This window comes from Anolis carolinensis, chromosome 1 (assembly GCF_035594765.1).
Source record: "Anolis carolinensis isolate JA03-04 chromosome 1, rAnoCar3.1.pri, whole genome shotgun sequence".
NCBI classification, from domain to species: Eukaryota; Metazoa; Chordata; class Lepidosauria; order Squamata; family Dactyloidae; genus Anolis; species Anolis carolinensis.
The window spans coordinates 52,235,048-52,251,399 of NC_085841.1; the positions used below are offsets into that span (position 1 = coordinate 52,235,048).

General features: G+C 42.7%; 1 protein-coding gene across 6 annotated transcripts in view; it reads right to left on the minus strand.

Moving 5' to 3' along the window:
* crim1 (cysteine rich transmembrane BMP regulator 1) overlaps positions 1-10,175 on the minus strand; it is a 152,082-nt gene extending 141,907 nt beyond the window's left edge. For 4 of the 6 annotated variants that reach the window (XM_062974385.1, XM_062974380.1, XM_062974372.1 and 1 more), the window contains exon 1: positions 9,440-10,175. In XM_062974385.1, coding sequence (XP_062830455.1) covers positions 9,440-9,791 — 352 coding nt within the window. In that variant the 5' untranslated portion in view covers positions 9,792-10,175. The remainder of the gene's footprint in view (positions 1-9,439) is intronic. The other 2 variants (XM_062974399.1, XM_062974392.1) reach the window with 1 other exon arrangement.
* Between the last annotated feature and the right edge of the window lie 6,177 nt (positions 10,176-16,352).

The window sequence follows — 16,352 nt, forward strand, 5'->3', positions numbered from 1 at the left end:
CTTTTCCTGCAATTTTAATCCACTTCTCTGTGACCTAGTCTCCAGGGCAGCAAAAAAACAAGCTTGTCCCCTCAATTGCAAATATTTAAACATGGAAATCATGTCCCCTTCTCAACCTACCTTCTCCAAGTTAAACATAATTAGCTAATGGATCTTGGCTCCCAGAACTTTGAACATTTTGCTGACCTTTCTCTGGACATGTTCCAGCTAGTCAATATTTTTGTGTTCACATGTTTCTTCCTCTCCCTTATACTCTATCAGCATACTACCATCACTGACTTATCTTTTCTTATACCACTGTATCTTCATTCAACATGAAATCACGGGTTTCTTATTCAATAAGCACACCAAGCAGAATATTAACATACATTAAACGCAACAATTGTTGGCTTCCGGTAAGAATGGTTACTGTTAGAGTAGTTATATATGAAATAAAGTATTTCATCAACGCACTTCCTAACTTTTTAAATTGTACGTCAACCTGATGTTTTAGGGCTTGTCCCCATGTGAACCACCCAGAGTCCCTTCAGGAAGATGGAGGGGGTTATAAGAAATAAATTATTATTGTATTATTATAACCTTAACATCACTCACATACATGTTTTTGGCTTCAAATTTCATCAAGTAGAAACACCAGCACAAAACCTTATGTAAAACAAAATCCTAAACATAAGCTGAACAGAGATTTACTGTCCAGTGAGTATGACAAAAAAGGCAGACTTCAATTTTATTTCAAAATTTCCAGCTTAAATAATGGGCAGTTTGGAGATCAAAGGAATATTCTTAACAATTAGGATATAATTTCCAGAAAAGCAACACTTCATTTTAAAAGAATCTCAACAAGTGAGATGGATATTACATTTTCTTTATGTATTATGCAAAAGTGGACTTCTCACTTTTTTGTGTATAGGCATAAATAGATTTTGGCAAATTTTATATTGCCTCTTATACCAGGATGAAACCAATTACCCTTGCATGCCACTACTACTTTTCTAAAGAATTTTCTTAAATACAGGGCTTAACAAACTTTTAATACGGCAAGTAGTTTCCTCACAGGAACCAATTGGAATCTCATGACATCCAATTGGAATCTCATGACTACCATTATGCAAGATCAAGATTTTATTTCCAAATTTACATATCATACAGTTGTAGACAGAGGCCAAAAACTTAGAAAATTTGTTTTGAACAGAATTATTATAACAGAAATTGCCAGTTTTCTGAGCTGGTGACACTGTATGAATGGATAATTCCTTTCTTTTTTAAAACAACAACAACACTTGTGGTAATATTATATCTTCATAAAATCTTAGACAGCTGGGTACAGAAAACATTTGGTAAGCAGAATTTCTGAATGAGTAAGAGGGGTAAATTACACTTGGACTAGACTTGCAATATTAAAGTGTCAAACCTTTTTGAATACTAACGTGCTGACACCTGTAAGCAGCATAGAGAGGTTTAAGCTGCAGTAGACTCATTCAGAGTTACAAATTGTTCAATCAGCTTGAATAGATACAATGTCTACATCTGTTTAAACTTCTCCAGACATACAATAAAAGTTGCTGCATATAAATATGGACGTTAAGGTCCAGCAAATATAGCATCAGAGCTAAAGCTCCAGACATTTCTATAATAAATATGTTGAACCAGATTAACAATTTTCCCTGGAAATATCCACTATGTTAGGAGACTAAGTACCCCCCATAATGAAAACAGCAATTTCTAGGATTTTGGAGAGAAAATAAAATGAAATGGGGGAAATGGGGGGGGGGGCAAGTTTTAAAAAATAAAATGAAACTTACAAAAGGCAGTAAAACTGATCACAAACACCTCCTCATTTAAGCAGAATAACACATTCTTTGGCAATTCAATACCAGCTATAAATATAAAAAGGTGCCCTATCACACCTTTGAAAACCAAAATGGATTACAACACTAGCATTCATAGAATGATATACATACAGTAAAATATACATGAAACCAATTACTCAATTTACAGCTGAGTTCATTACACTATTCTATAGAGAAAAAAGTAATTCATCTGATTAAAAGGAAAACAAATTTTATCGAAACATACAGTCCACATATATTCATGATGACAACTACTACCTGAGGAACAATCAGGCCAAAACTTGCAACTAGGGTGTGTCAATTCCTTAGTGAAGAAATGCAAACCTCCTTCAAACATATTGGATGCCAGATAACCATTATTCATTTAAATGATCATACCATGAAACCAATTTACAAAGAGATGCTGATCTGTCTCTCTATGTGTGTGCGTGCATAAAGACTAAATCAGGATTAAAATATTCTCTTCTACTTTCCTTAAATGAATGTATTATTTAAAAAATCACACGATAATCCTTTGGTTTTCTATTCCAGCTATAACACTGATGTACATGTTATTAAAATAATATATATTCTTATTAAACAGTAAATATGTATCTGTGTGTATCATACACATTACATCATACATCATTCACAGTAAACCACAGTCAGCACCACAGCTTCCTCCTAACAACAGAGAAAATACAATTATGTATGGTTGGCTTTTTTTCTTAGAAAAATGCACTATTGATGTAAATATTGTTCAGAGATCTAAAGCTAGCTATTTTTATTTCTTTTATATAGCCACTAGCTTTGCCCGGCCACGCGTTGCTGTGGCTTATGAGAATCCTTTGTTGGCCAGGTAGAATAGCAGTGAATAGCCTTGCAGTCTCAACGCCTGGCTGTTTTCTGGAGTAGCTGGAGCTTTTTGTTGTATAAACGTAGAGGCATGGATGAGGGATTGTGCTGCCAAGTTTAGTGTTTCTGGGATGTGTAGTTTTGTTGTTTTGTCCCAGGCCGAAATTTCATTACCCTTTTATATATATAGACTAGCTGTGCCCGGCCACGCGTTGCTGTGGCTTAGTCTGGTGGTGTTGGTCAGTCTACATTAGGTTGTATTTATGCTGTGACCTCCACCTTCTTTATACTCACATTAGTAGTAGTATTTGAAGTCTGTTACCTTCTTCAATTTTTGTGTTGATTGATAATTGGTTGAGATCCCTGTTGTCTTTGGTTTGTTGTTAGTTGTAATGTCTGATTCTGCTGAGTGCGGTTTACATTTTTATTGTGGTACAATAATTTTTTTTTGGTTTTGCCTGTGTAGGTGTTTATTATTGTTGTTGTTGTAGTGGTCATGAAGGTTGGATAAGTTAGATGTTACTGTATTGTTTTTTGGAGGCCCAGTGTAGCACTGACTGGCCTCTCAGCCTCAGTGCCTGGCTGTTTCTTGCCTGTGATGGTGTTGATTCTTATTGTTGTTGTTGTTGTCATTGTTATTATTGTAATTGTTTTTTTGGAGGCCAAGTGTGAATGTAGTGATTGGGGAGGTGGATGAGTTGTGTTGTCAAATTTTGTATTTGTGGTTTGTAATTGTGGTGTAGTTGTGTTGTTACAACCGGGAGAAAAGGCTTTTTGTGTTGTGTTGTCAAGTTTTGTATTTCTGGGGCGTTTAGTTGTGTGCCAAGTTTTGTATTTCTGGGGCTTTTAGTTGTGTTGTTATAGTCACGATGCACTGTTGTGAGTTTTGTGGGTCCGGATTGTGGTTTTGTGGTGTGGTTGTGTTGTTACAACTGGGAGGCAAGGCTTTTGCATTGTTTTGCCAAGTTTCATATTTCTGGGGCATTTAGTTGTGTTGCTATAGTCATGATGCGTTGTTGTGAGTTTTGTGGGTCCAGTGTGGTTTTGTGGTGTGGTTGTGTTGTTACAACTGGGAGGCAAGGCTTTTGCATTGTTTTGCCAAGTTTCATATTTCTGGGGCATTTAGTTGTGTTGCTATAGTCATGATGTGTTGTTGTGAGTTTTGTGGGTCCAGTGTGGTTTTGTGGTGTGGTTGTGTTGTTACAACTGGGAGGCAAGGCTTTTGCATTGTTTTGCCAAGTTTTGTGTTTCTGGGGCGTTTAGTTGTGTTGTTATAGTCACTATGCGTTGTGAGTTTTGTGGGTCCTGTGTGGTTTTGTGGTGTGGTTGTGTTGTTACAACTGGGAGGCAAGGCTTTTGCATTGTTTTGCCAAGTTTCATATTTCTGGGGCATTTAGTTGTGTTGCTATAGTCATGATGCGTTGTTGTGAGTTTTGTGGGTCCAGTGTGGTTTTGTGGTGTGGTTGTGTTGTTACAACTGGGCGGCAAGGCTTTTGCATTGTTTTGCCAAGTTTCATATTTCTGGGGCATTTAGTTGTGTTGCTATAGTCATGATGCGTTGTTGTGAGTTTTGTGGGTCCAGTGTGGTTTTGTGGTGTGGTTGTGTTGTTACAACTGGGAGGCAAGGCTTTTGCATTGTTTTGCCAAGTTTTGTGTTTCTGGGGCGTTTAGTTGTGTTGTTATAGTCACTATGCGTTGTGAGTTTTGTGGGTCCCGATTGTGGTTTTGTGGTGTGGTTGTGTTGTTACAACTGGGAGGCAAGGCTTTTGCATTGTTTTGCCAAGTTTTGTGTTTCTGGGGCGTTTAGTTGTGTTGTTATAGTCACTATGTGTTGTGAGTTTTGTGGGTCCGGATTGTGGTTTTGTGGTGTGGTTGTGTTGTTACAACTGGGAGGCAAGGCTTTTGCATTGTTTTGCCAAGTTTCATATTTCTGGGGCATTTAGTTGTGTTGCTATAGTCATGATGCGTTGTTGTGAGTTTTGTGGGTCCAGTGTGGTTTTGTGGTGTGGTTGTGTTGTTACAACCGGGAGGCAAGGCTTTTGCATTGTTTTGCCAAGTTTTGTGTTTCTGGGGCGTTTAGTTGTGTGCCAAGTTTCGTATTTCTGGGGCGTTTAGTTGTGTTGTTATAGTCACGATGCGTTGTTGTGAGTTTTGTGGGTCCTGTGTGGTTTTGTGGTGTGGTTGTGTTGTTACAACTGGGAGGCAAGGCTTTTGCATTGTGTTGCCAAGTTTTGTATTTCTGGGGCGTTTAGTTGTGTTGTTATCGCATGATGCGTTGTTGTGAGTTTTGTGGGTCCGGATTGTGGTTTTGTAGTGTGGTTGTGTTGTTGTAACCCGGAGGCAAGCCTTTTGCATTGTGTTGCCAAATTTCGTATTTCTGGGATGTTTAGTTTTGTTGTTATAGTCACTGCGCAAACAACTTTATCATTTTATATATATAGATTTCCATAAGCATAAAACTGGATATATGGCTTCAGCTGTAAACTGGTAATGTCTAATTTACTTTTAGAGTACCTGTAGCATTACTAAAAAAAAAATACTGCATTAGGAACTGTAGCTAGAATGTTAAAAACAGAATGATGCTGACACTAATTTAGAAAACGTATCCTCTTAAACAGCCAAAAAGGAGGAAAAATATTAAAAGACATGGATTATGTGGAGGACACACCCCCCTTTTAGAATAGAATAGCTTTATTGTGATTATACCATTGCACGATGAAATTAAATGCCTTCCCCAGTACACATCACAAAACCAACACACCCATCCCTCCACACCCTAACCACCACCACACAGCCTCCAATGCCACATCAATGAGAAACCATGAAACTCATAATCTCTGTTTGTCTTTATCTTTGTCACCCTATACTGTCTGCCAGATGGCAATAATTTAAGAAAATGTACTGAGTAAGATGGATCCCCAAGAATGCTCTGAACTTTCTTCAGGCTGTGGAACTTATAAAGTTCTTCCAAAGACAGAAGGAGACACTCAATGATTCTCTGTGCAGTAGTGGTGAACCTTTGGAGCACCTTCCTATCTACTACTGTGCAGTTACCAAACCATGCACAGATGCAGTAGGTTAGGACACTCTCTATAGCACAGCAATAGAATGTTGCCAGCAGTTTTTCATTCAGTTGTTGTTTCCTTAGAATAGAAAGTATGCACACTGAAAGCTGATGTGAGAAATTAATTGCAATATACATTGCTTACAAAAAGTATTTATACAATATACAAAATAAAGTTAGCTTAAACTATCATTCCATTAAAATTATGCTACTGCACTGGTAATCTGCTGTAGTGCAACCTCTTTCACTGTGCTGTGTGTCATGTTATTTTAAAAAAAGTGAAGTAGCTATCTGCAACTACTGCTAATGTGTGTGCTACCCATATCAAACAGTACTGAGGATGTATTTATTAGCCACTGATTTATGTAGACCTTTTTTAAAAGTCTGAACAACGTCCATTCTGCGTAATGGCCAGTAGGGGTCATATCAGTATAAAGATTGTACAGGAAAAGGCTGCTTCAAAAAGAAAAAGGAATAACATATTTTGTGACAAATGAATTTTCCACTACAAAATGATATTTACATCCAGAATATTCCCATTGAACTTTGTTTAATGAACAGATGAAAACATTCCTAGTGATGCAACCATCAGTCTCAATTCAGCCCTGAAACTGCTCTGAACCTTATCTGCAGGCTCAAAACAATCTCAAGAATTTCTGATAACCTGGTCCAACTGGTTACTAAAAACTTTGGCTATGAAATTATACATACCTTTTAGAAAAAAATTTTATCTTATGGCATTCCCTGCTTCAGGCATAACAGTCAATCCCACCACCAACTGATGTCCCTCTATCAGAAACTCTTCATATTATTTTCATGTGGAGGATGCCAAATATTTGCCCAGCTTGATGCTTTTCAAACTTCCAGGTGTTTTGGATTTCAGTCCTCAAAAGGGTCAGTTTCTGTGAGCTGAAGTCAAAACGCCTAGGACCAAAGCACTACTGAATTTTAAGTGTCAAATTAAAGAAATATATTTCTCCCAGAAAGATGACAAAGTTCTGTCTTGAAACGTTAGCTTTTGCACTGTAGAACATACTAAGCAAGGCAAAAAGTGAAATTTTATAGATTCAATAAGTGAATAGCTTTGGACAGCATTGGGAAGGGTTAATACCCCTGTGGTGTTTGTTTTGCTGTCTGCGGGCCCCCCTGTTCAGAAGATTTCACTTCACTTGCTGTCCCCTGTGATAATTGGGTTTTGAAAAATATGGCTTGTTGTGGAAATAGAGGTTGATGAAAAAGCTTAAGTTGAGACACCATTTCCCCATGATAACTCTATCAGGAGTGAATTTTCCTTTCTAGGGGTATATTTCTCTCACTTCTTGTTGTCTCACCCTGTTCCTAACCTGTTTGTAAATCGGGTGTTTGTAACTTGGAGACTGCCTGTATACATTCCAAAGTCTGTGTTCCAATTTTAGGGATATACAGGAACTAGGAATTTCTGAACAGTTAGGTATGTTGTTTGACCAACTCTTGTTTCCACTGTTTTAGAGGAATCTAAGCTCTATGCAGCCCTCTGGTGGATCAATGCAAAGAATCTACTTTATTTAACTAAGGGGAGAAGAAGAGGAAATTTTTCCATATACTGTACTGTATATTCTTTTCTCACTGGCACAACATTCTATCAGACCTTTCCACAAACTGCCCATGTGATTATTAAGAAAACAAACTTTCAGGTAGCCATCGGGCAAAAAAATCCATGCATTCTAATTAATTCAACTTAATTACAATTAAGACAAATTATGTGTCACCCAATACAATTTCCCCCTTTTGCATGAAGACAAACCATACACATATATCTTAGAAAATGGAAAGTTTACACTTGAAGATCATCACAGTTCAAAAGACTGAAATGATTAAAAAATTCTCATTCTGACACCAACACTAACAGTTTGACTTAAAAGATCTTCCCTACACCATAAAAATGACATAATTCAACTTTTCTCTGTTTTCTGTATATTGGAGGGGGGATGCTAATTGATCATCTCTAGTAGCCACAGCATCAGATTTCTGCTTGCCCACTTGGGCTGAAAAATCAGAGGTATTGAGGCAACAATGCTACAATGCACTGTCTAGCATCTTGTAACTCAATGCTACTTACACTGGAGTAAATCTGTTAGGATTGGGTTTTTAAAAGATTGAAAATGGACACCTTATAGAAAAGTGCTAACGGGATAAATAAACCCAACGAAAAAATCTATTTATTTTCCAGGAATACAAAACTAACCCTTTACTTCCATATTTCGATTCAAACCCTTCCTGAAAAACCATGGCAGGCGTCAACAATAAAACGGAAGGAGGGGAGTAAGGACAAAAACAGGGCAGCCACACACACCCACTTCGCAGGGCAGAGGAACCTCTCTCACAGAATGCGCGCACAATGATTCAACCAGGCAGTAGGATGTTTTCTCCAAAGGGTTTTAACAAAAAAACAAAAAAACAAAATGCCTAGGAGGTGGGGGAGACTGGGGGCTCTCTCTAACGCGGGGCAGAATGGAAAATAACTGCTTAGAAGCCAAGGAGGGGGGAAAGGAGGGAAACACGGCTGCACAACGCAGCGATCCTGCGACGCTAGGAAGCCCCCGCCTTCCCCAGGAATTCAGCGACCCGCTCTCAAGGCATTTTTCGCACCAACTATGTACTGAAACAAGGAGCGGCTGGCAGGAAAAGGGAAACCGCGAAGGACCGCAATCCATGTCGATTTGGGGGGAAGGGGGGTGGCAGGAAGGAGGGAGGGGAAGAAAGGAGGGAAACAAGGCGGGAGGGAAGAAGGAAAAGAAGGAATAAGTGAAGGTAGGGAGGGAAGGAGGAAAAGGAAGGAAAGAGGGAAAGAAGAAGGGAAACATGAAAGAAGAAAGAGGAGGGAGGACGGGAAGAAAGGAGGGATGGAAAGAGAAAAAGAAGGAAGAATAGAAGGAAGGGAGGAAGAAGGGGAAGGAAGGAAAGAGGGGAGGAAATGAAAGAGGGAGACAAGAAGGATGCGAGGAAAGGAAGGGAAAAGGGAAGGAAGGAGAGAGGAAAAGGAAGAAAGGAGGCAGAGAAGGAAGGCGAGAAAAAGGAGGGAGGCGAAGAAAGGCAGGAAGAAGAGAGGGAAAGAAGAAAGGAGGGCGAGAGGGAGGGAAGGAAAGAGGAAAATAAGGAAGAGAGAAGGGAAGAAGAAAGGGAAGGAGGAAATGAAAACGGGAGGCAAGGAGGAAGCGAGGAAAGGAAGGAGGAAGGAAGAAAAGCAAGAAGAGAAGGGAGAAAGGGAAGGAAGGAGGGCGAGAGAAAATTAAGGAGGAAAGGAGGTAAAGAAGGAGAGAAAAAAGAGCGAGGAAACGAAGGAGAGAAGGTTGGCCTCAGAAAAGAAGGAAAGGGGGGAAGAAGGAAGGAGGGAGAGAGAAAGGAGGAAAAGGAGGGAGGGAGAAAGGAAAGGAAGGAGGGAGAGAGGAAAGGAAGGGAGGAAGGTAAAGAAGGAAAGAAAAGAGGGGCGTGGAGGTTGGCCTCAGCAAAGTCTGAGGTGAGGGGACTGCGAGGGCCCGATCCGCCGCCGGACCCCTTTTGATTTTCCTCTGGTTGAAAAGGCGAGGCAGCTCGGTCCTGTCTGTTCTGTTTCTCTCCCTCCTCTTTTGCTCCGCCGAGGCTGGCCTCTTCCTTCCTGCCTGCCTTCCGCTTTTTCTCTCTCTCCCCCCTACGTGTCCCGTGGGCTTTTTACCTTCGCAGACGCCCGCCTCGTACTCCGTGAGCGAGTCCCCGTGGAGCGGCGGGCGGATCACGCAGCGCAGCCCGCGGTCGCAGGCGCCGTGGAGCCCGAAGAAGCCTCCGCAGCTCTCGTTGCGCTGCCGGGCGCAAAGGAAGCAGCAGCCGCAGACGTCGAGCACCACGCCGCCGGGGCAGTTCCTCGGCTCCTCGCAGCGGGACTCATCGCAGGGCAGGCAGACGAACGCCCGCGCCCCGCGCCCCGCCAGCGCCAGCACCAGCGCCGGCACCACCAGCAAGAGCGGCGGAAGGCGGCGCGGCGGAGGAGACCACGACGAGGAGGGCCTCGTCGGCCCCGCGGGGACCATTCTCAGGAGGGACGCCGACGAGGGCCGCCGCCTCCTCCTCCTCCGCGCCCCCGACCAAGACGACGAAGCCAGTCCCGCGAGGAGGCGAGGCGGGCCTTCCCTCAGCTCGAGAAAAGTTTCCCTCAGCGGCGGCGCCTCAGGCCAAACTTCCGACTCCTTCCTTCAGCCTTTCCCGCCCTCCGCCGGCCTTCTTGTCCTCCCCTCAGCGAAAGAATGCGCTCCCTGTTGCCTCCCCTCAGCGCGGCCTCGCGCGCGGCCGGCCGACTACGCAGCTCCTATAACGGGCGCCAGGGAGAGAGAGAGAGAGAGGGCGCGCGAGCGAGGAGCACGAGACGAGCCACAGCGACGCCGCCAAGCCCGACTCCGGACTCTCCAGCCGCCTCCTACTCCTCACACACAGCTCCCACGGCTCTGGCCCCGCCCCTCGCTTGGTGCCTCGCCATTGGGTAGAACCGCGCACGGCCCCGCCCACAACCGCACTCCCGGGCGCTCATTGGGTGTTTCGAGGCTGCCCCTTTCTCCTCCCCCTTTTTTTCTCCCAAGCTTTTGACTCGCGCGCTCTCTCGGTGGTGAACTTAGGAAAGGCGCTTTCCCTGCCCGCCCGCTCGCGCGCTCCCCCTCCCTTTCCTCCTCTCACCTCGCGCGCAGCCCCTCCCCTTCTCGTGGCGTGCGGAAAGGAAAGGATGGGGGAGGGGGAGGGAGGCCCCGAGGTCAAAGGGGATGCCCAGCTAGGCCTAACGAGGAGAGAGGGCGGCAGGGAGCAGCCCTGGTTCAGTCTAATAGGGTCGGAAGCAGGCATGAGCAAACCTGGGCCCTCCAGGTGATTTGGATTTCATCTCCCCAATTCTAGTCGGGCCATCCATTCCAACAGGAAGACACAATCAGAACTCTCCTCTGACAGATGGACATCCAAAGTCTTCTTAAAAACCTCACAGAGAAGGAGACTCCCATTCTACTTCCAGACCGCAGCATATTCGACTACTGAGCAGTTCTTACCTTCAGGAATTGGGTTGCTGTGAGTTTGTATGGCCAAGTTCTTGAAACATTCTCTCCTGACGTTTTGCCTACAACTATGGCAGGCATTGTCAGAGGTTGTGAGGTCTGTTGGAAACGAAGCAAGGGAAGCTTATATGTCTGTGGAAAGTCCAGGGTGGGAGAAAGAACTCTTGTCTGCCTGAGGCAAGTGTGAATGTTATAATTACTCACCTTGATTAGCATTAATGGCCTTGCAATCTTCATTCCTGCCTGGGGGAATCCTCTGTTCAGAAGTGTTAGCAGCCCTTGATTGATTCATGTCTGGAATTCCTCTGTTTTCAGAGTGTTGTTCCTTATTTACTGTCCTGATTATAGCGTTTTCTTTTAATTCTGGTAGCCAGATTTTGTTTATTTTCATGGTTTCCTCCTTTCTGTTGAAGGTGTCCACATGCTTATGGATTTCCATGGCTTCTCTGTGTAGTCAGACATGGTGGTTGTTAGAGTGGTCCAGCATTTCTGTGTTCTCAAGTAATATGCTCATTCCCCCAGGCTTTGAAGCTGCAAGGCTTTTTAATGCTAATCAAGGTGATTAATGGCAACATTCATACTTGCCTCCAACAGACAAGAGTTCTTTCTCCCACCCAAGACCTTCCACAGATATATAAATCTCACTTGCCTAGTCTCCAATATACCTCACAACCTCTGAGGATGCCTACCATAGATGTAGGTGAAATGTCAGGAGAGAATGCTTCTGGAACATGGCCATACAGCCCAGAAAGCTCACAGAAACCCAAACACATTCTACCATATAGGAAGACACAATCAGAGCACTCCTGACAGATGGACATCCAAGAGAAGGAGACTCCACCCCCCTCCTAGGCCGCAACATATTCCACAGCTGAGCAGCTCTTCAGGAGGTTCTTATAGAATCATAGAATAGTAGAGTTGGAAGAGACCACATGGGCCATCTAGTCCAACCCCCTGCTAAGAAGCAGGAAATCGCATTCAAAGCACCCCCGACAGATGGCCATCCAGCCTCTGCTTAAAAGCCTCCAAGGAAGGAGCCTCCACCACAATTCTTCCTAATTTTTAGGTGGAATCTCCCCCCCCCCCCCCCCCCCGCAATTTTAATCCATTGCTCCCTGCCCTAGTTTGAACACAGCTATCATGTCCCCTCTCAGCCTTCTTTTCACCAAGCTAAACATGCACAGCTCCCTCAGCTATTCTTCATTGGGCTTGCTTCCAAACTTTTGATCATCTTGGTAACTTTTATTTGGACACATTTGAAGTTGCCTGTGGTGCCAGGATTGGACTCTGTGTTATTCCAGGTGAGGTCTGATTCCAGGTGAGTGCAGAATACAGTGAAACTATGGCTTCCCTTGATCTAGGCACTAACTTTATTTTGCTCCTATTGATGCAGCCTGAAATCACATTGGCTTCTTTATCTGCACCACTACACTGGGAATTGTGTTGCAGTGTGTGAAGTCACCCATTGTATTCAAATCCCCAAAGCCAAGTTTAAGGTCCATTCCAGCAACACAAACATCTCTCCCAAGAGGAGCAAGCCACAAAGGAGGTCATCAGGACATGAACGAGGGTCCCCACTGGTCTCCATCGACTCATGGAGATGTGCTTGAGAGCCACAGCTAAAAAGGGTTCCCAAAATGTCTCAGAATGTGGGGATTTTATGAATTTTATACCAAGGGGGCTGGAGTTCTGGGCCCAAAACAATAGTCTTTTTCCAGATGTGCTGCACTGCTTAAGAAAGTTCTTTGAAAGCTCTTTGTGGTGTTTTCTTTTTCTTTTTACTCACTTGTTGGGATGTGCAGTCAGCCCTCCAAATTGACTGGAATTAGAGATACATGACCTCCACAAATGTGGGAAAATGTGAATTAAAAAAAAAAACTATTTGTATTGGGCTATTGGATTATGACCTGTTAGGATCATAATCTAGTGGGTAGCAGAGTTTCAAAAGTATTCCTTTAGTTTATTGGGTAATGGAAGATCACTGGGCATATAAATATTTTGTTTCTGTTCTACGCTCTCAGCAGACAAAGATTCAAGTAAGCTTCTTTAAAATAACATGTTTGTTTTACTCATAACTTCATGTATTTAAATATACATTTCTTGTCAGGTTAAGCTTTAAAACGTTTTAGTTTGTATCTTTAACTTATAATCTTTAACAGTCTATTCAAAACTATATTGCTTTGTACAGCTCTCTTTAATAACAGTATACTTCCAAGGAAACACAAGCCTCAACTGTCTTCTAGCTCCTAACACTGGCTTCTGTACTCTTAACAGACTCAAGCCTCAACTGACTTCTGTCATCCTTTAAAAATTAAACATTCTAAACTATCACTGAATCAGTCACATGCAAACCAAATAAGACATATACTTCAGGAAATGAACCAACACATTATAAAACAGACAAAACATTAAATAGAGGAGGCTTGAGAAGGTTGCTAACATTTTTTTTATCGAAAAAACATCTCTATTGAAATCTTAAGTCTTGCGTGAAATTCTATGGGAGAGGCTGACCATAAAGTCACATAGAGATTCCTAAGAAGGATATAGAGGGAGCATATTGACCAAATCTGAGCCCCTGGTGGCGAAGTGCGTTAAAGCGCTAAGCTGCTGAACTTGCAGACCGAAAGGTTGCAGGTTTGAATCCAGGGAGCGGAGTGAGCGCCCGCTGTTAGCTCCAGCTTCTGCCAACCTAGCAGTTCGAAAACATGCAAATGTGAGTAGATCAATAGGTATTGCTTCGGCAGGAAGGTAATGGAGCTCCATTCAGTCATGCTGGCCACATGACCTTGGAGGTGTCTATAGACAACGCCGGCTCTTCGGCTTAGAAATGGAGATGAGCACCAACCCCCAGAGGCGAACACGACTGGACTTAATGTCAGGGGAAACCTTTACCTTTACCTTTTTATCGGCCAAATCTGAAAATAATCAAACCCACAAAAGTGAAAACCCACACATGTGGAGTGCCAACAGTAACAGTCTGGTGCATTATGTAGTATAGTGTATCAATGTGTATTTTTTCCCTATAAAATAGAACTAATTCTTTAGCACCAGCCTTGGTATATACTTTGTACTTCAAGCAAATGCTGGTAGTGAAATCCAGAGAATACCGAAAAGTGCATCAAAAGCACACATTGTACACAAGCACAGCCATTCTAACCCATTGACTCCCATCCAGAGGCTTTTTTTTTTTTTTTTTTTTAGTTAAGGGCCAGGTCTTGCTTGCGTTGCCACTTCATTCTCAGATATTGCTTTTTAATGTTTCCTGTAGAAATAAGTGGCAACTATGCACTCACCTCTATCTTTACTATGCAGCATATTAAACCCCTACGTTAGTGTCATCTACGTTTCCTTTTCTGCCATGTCTTCATTGCATTGTAAGCATTGTTCTGTTGTTCTTTGACTTGTAAAGCAATGAGTACAGAAAGGGTAGTATAGAAATAGATGATGATGATGAAAACACAACAGTGGAGCCAGTCCTCACTGTGTGTTGCCCTGAGCAAAGAGGGTAGCATGGGAGACCTAATAGAGGCGGACCACCAGCCACCATCCATAAGTAAGCAAGCAAGTGGCTCTTGTCTACAGATCAAGAGGAAACTGCTTCCTCTATCTCTTCGCCTATATCAGGTCTGCATAACCTGCAACCCTTCAGGTATTTGGGCCCCCAACTCCCAGAAACCTTAGCCAGCTTTACCAATGGTCAGGAATGCTGGGAGCTGAAGTCCAGAACACCTAGAGGGCTTCAGATCATGCAGGCCTGGCCTACATCCTCCTGATATAGCACAGCTTTTTAAATTGTGTGTGCAAATATGCTTTCCAGATGTTTGCAGACAGAAATGCTTACCATCTCACAGTATTGCCTGTGCTGAAAGGGACAAATGGGAACATCTGGGAGGACCACAGTTCCTAGCCCCTGCTTTTAATATTAGGGGTTTTAATGGCCTAGTCATAACCACTCAGCAAAAAAGGAATTCAGGCAAGCCAGAAGTGTCAGCTGGTCTTTGTTCCAGTCTGCACTCCCTGAGATTTCTTCAGTACTAACCCTGAGGAAGAGGGCAGGCGAGCAAAGGCAAAGAGGTGACAGATGGAAAGTGCAACTGTGTGTTTACACTCTCACATGGATGCTCTATTGCTGGCAGCCTAGCAGGGAGGACTGGTGGAACTGTGAGCTCCAGTCCCCAGTGGCATTACGAGGGAGTTGCAAGTGGTGTGAACTACGCTGAGGGTAGCAGCATCTGAGGGGGTTACACAAACATGGCTATAAATATTTTGTGCAGTTTTAGCAGAATTTTTAAAATAAAAATATCCCTGAAGTTAATAATAAAAGCATTTTTATAAGCCCAGTTTACATGTATTACTGTATTTACCTGAGCCTAATGCGCCATCAAATCTTATGCGCACCTCAGTTTTCAAAACCCTGAAATCAAAAAAAGTACTGTATTTACTCGAATCTCGCCTTCACCTTTTTTGGCTAAATCACCTTGCCAAAATTAGGGTTCGCATTAGATTCACGTAATACGATGATTTTTGTGCTGAGCCAAAGCAATAGGGAAAACTACTTCAGGATCACTTGAAGCTAATATTTGGGGGACCTCATTTCTAATTTAATGGCCAGGGCTCAATGCTATGTAATCCTGGGACTTGTAGTCTGGTGAGTCATCAGCACTCTTTCCCAGAGAAGACCCAAGACCTTGTAAAACTACAGCCTCCATGACCCCATAGCATTGAACCCAGGCAGTTAAAGTGGATTCATTCTACAGCATAGATGCAGCCCAAGGTTTTCTTTTTCATTGCTGGAAGCTTTGGTGCTCCAATATTTTTGTTTTTTTGGTATTTTAGCTACAATGTTATTGTCTGGTCTAGTGTGGGTGAAGATTTGTGGAGGTTGCACCATGAGTTACTGCTTTGGATGACACCAACCCTTTTGTGACACCGCTGCCAGTCTCAGCCAGTACATAACTTGATAGTCAGAAATGAGCAGAAAGAAAAGAAGTGCCTCTGGTTGCTTATGAATATGCAGCAAGATATTGACCCAACAAGAGCGCTCACAATTTCTGACCAGTGAGAGAGTGCAAATAAGTGAACAAATCTGGCCAAGATTTTCATTGATGTACCTCTCCTCTTGCTTTTGGCATTGAGGGGTTTGGGGAAAGGGCAGGAAAGGGAAAGGGGGAAAACGTATGGCCTTTGTTCACTGTCTGGGCAATGCTAGAGATATGAGCACCTGGGGGAAAAGTGGGAAAATCCAGGGGGAAAAAACACGTCTTTTCCATTTTTATCCAAAGTCTTTTCTTTGGTAAAAAAAAATAATGAAACTTTGACACACATCCCACTTCCCTCAAAAGTATTTTTGATTATTTTCTTTCAGAATAATAGATAAAACGAGAAGGTGTTCATCTATTTCCTCCCCCAAAATGTTTTCTAGAAGTTATATAAAAAGAAGACTTCTTTGTAAGGCCATGTACAACATTTCATCATTGCAAATTCTACTTTCAGTTTCCTCCTCTATGATTTTTTTCTTTTTTACGGGAATGAATGCTTCAGTGGGAAGGATACTGCATG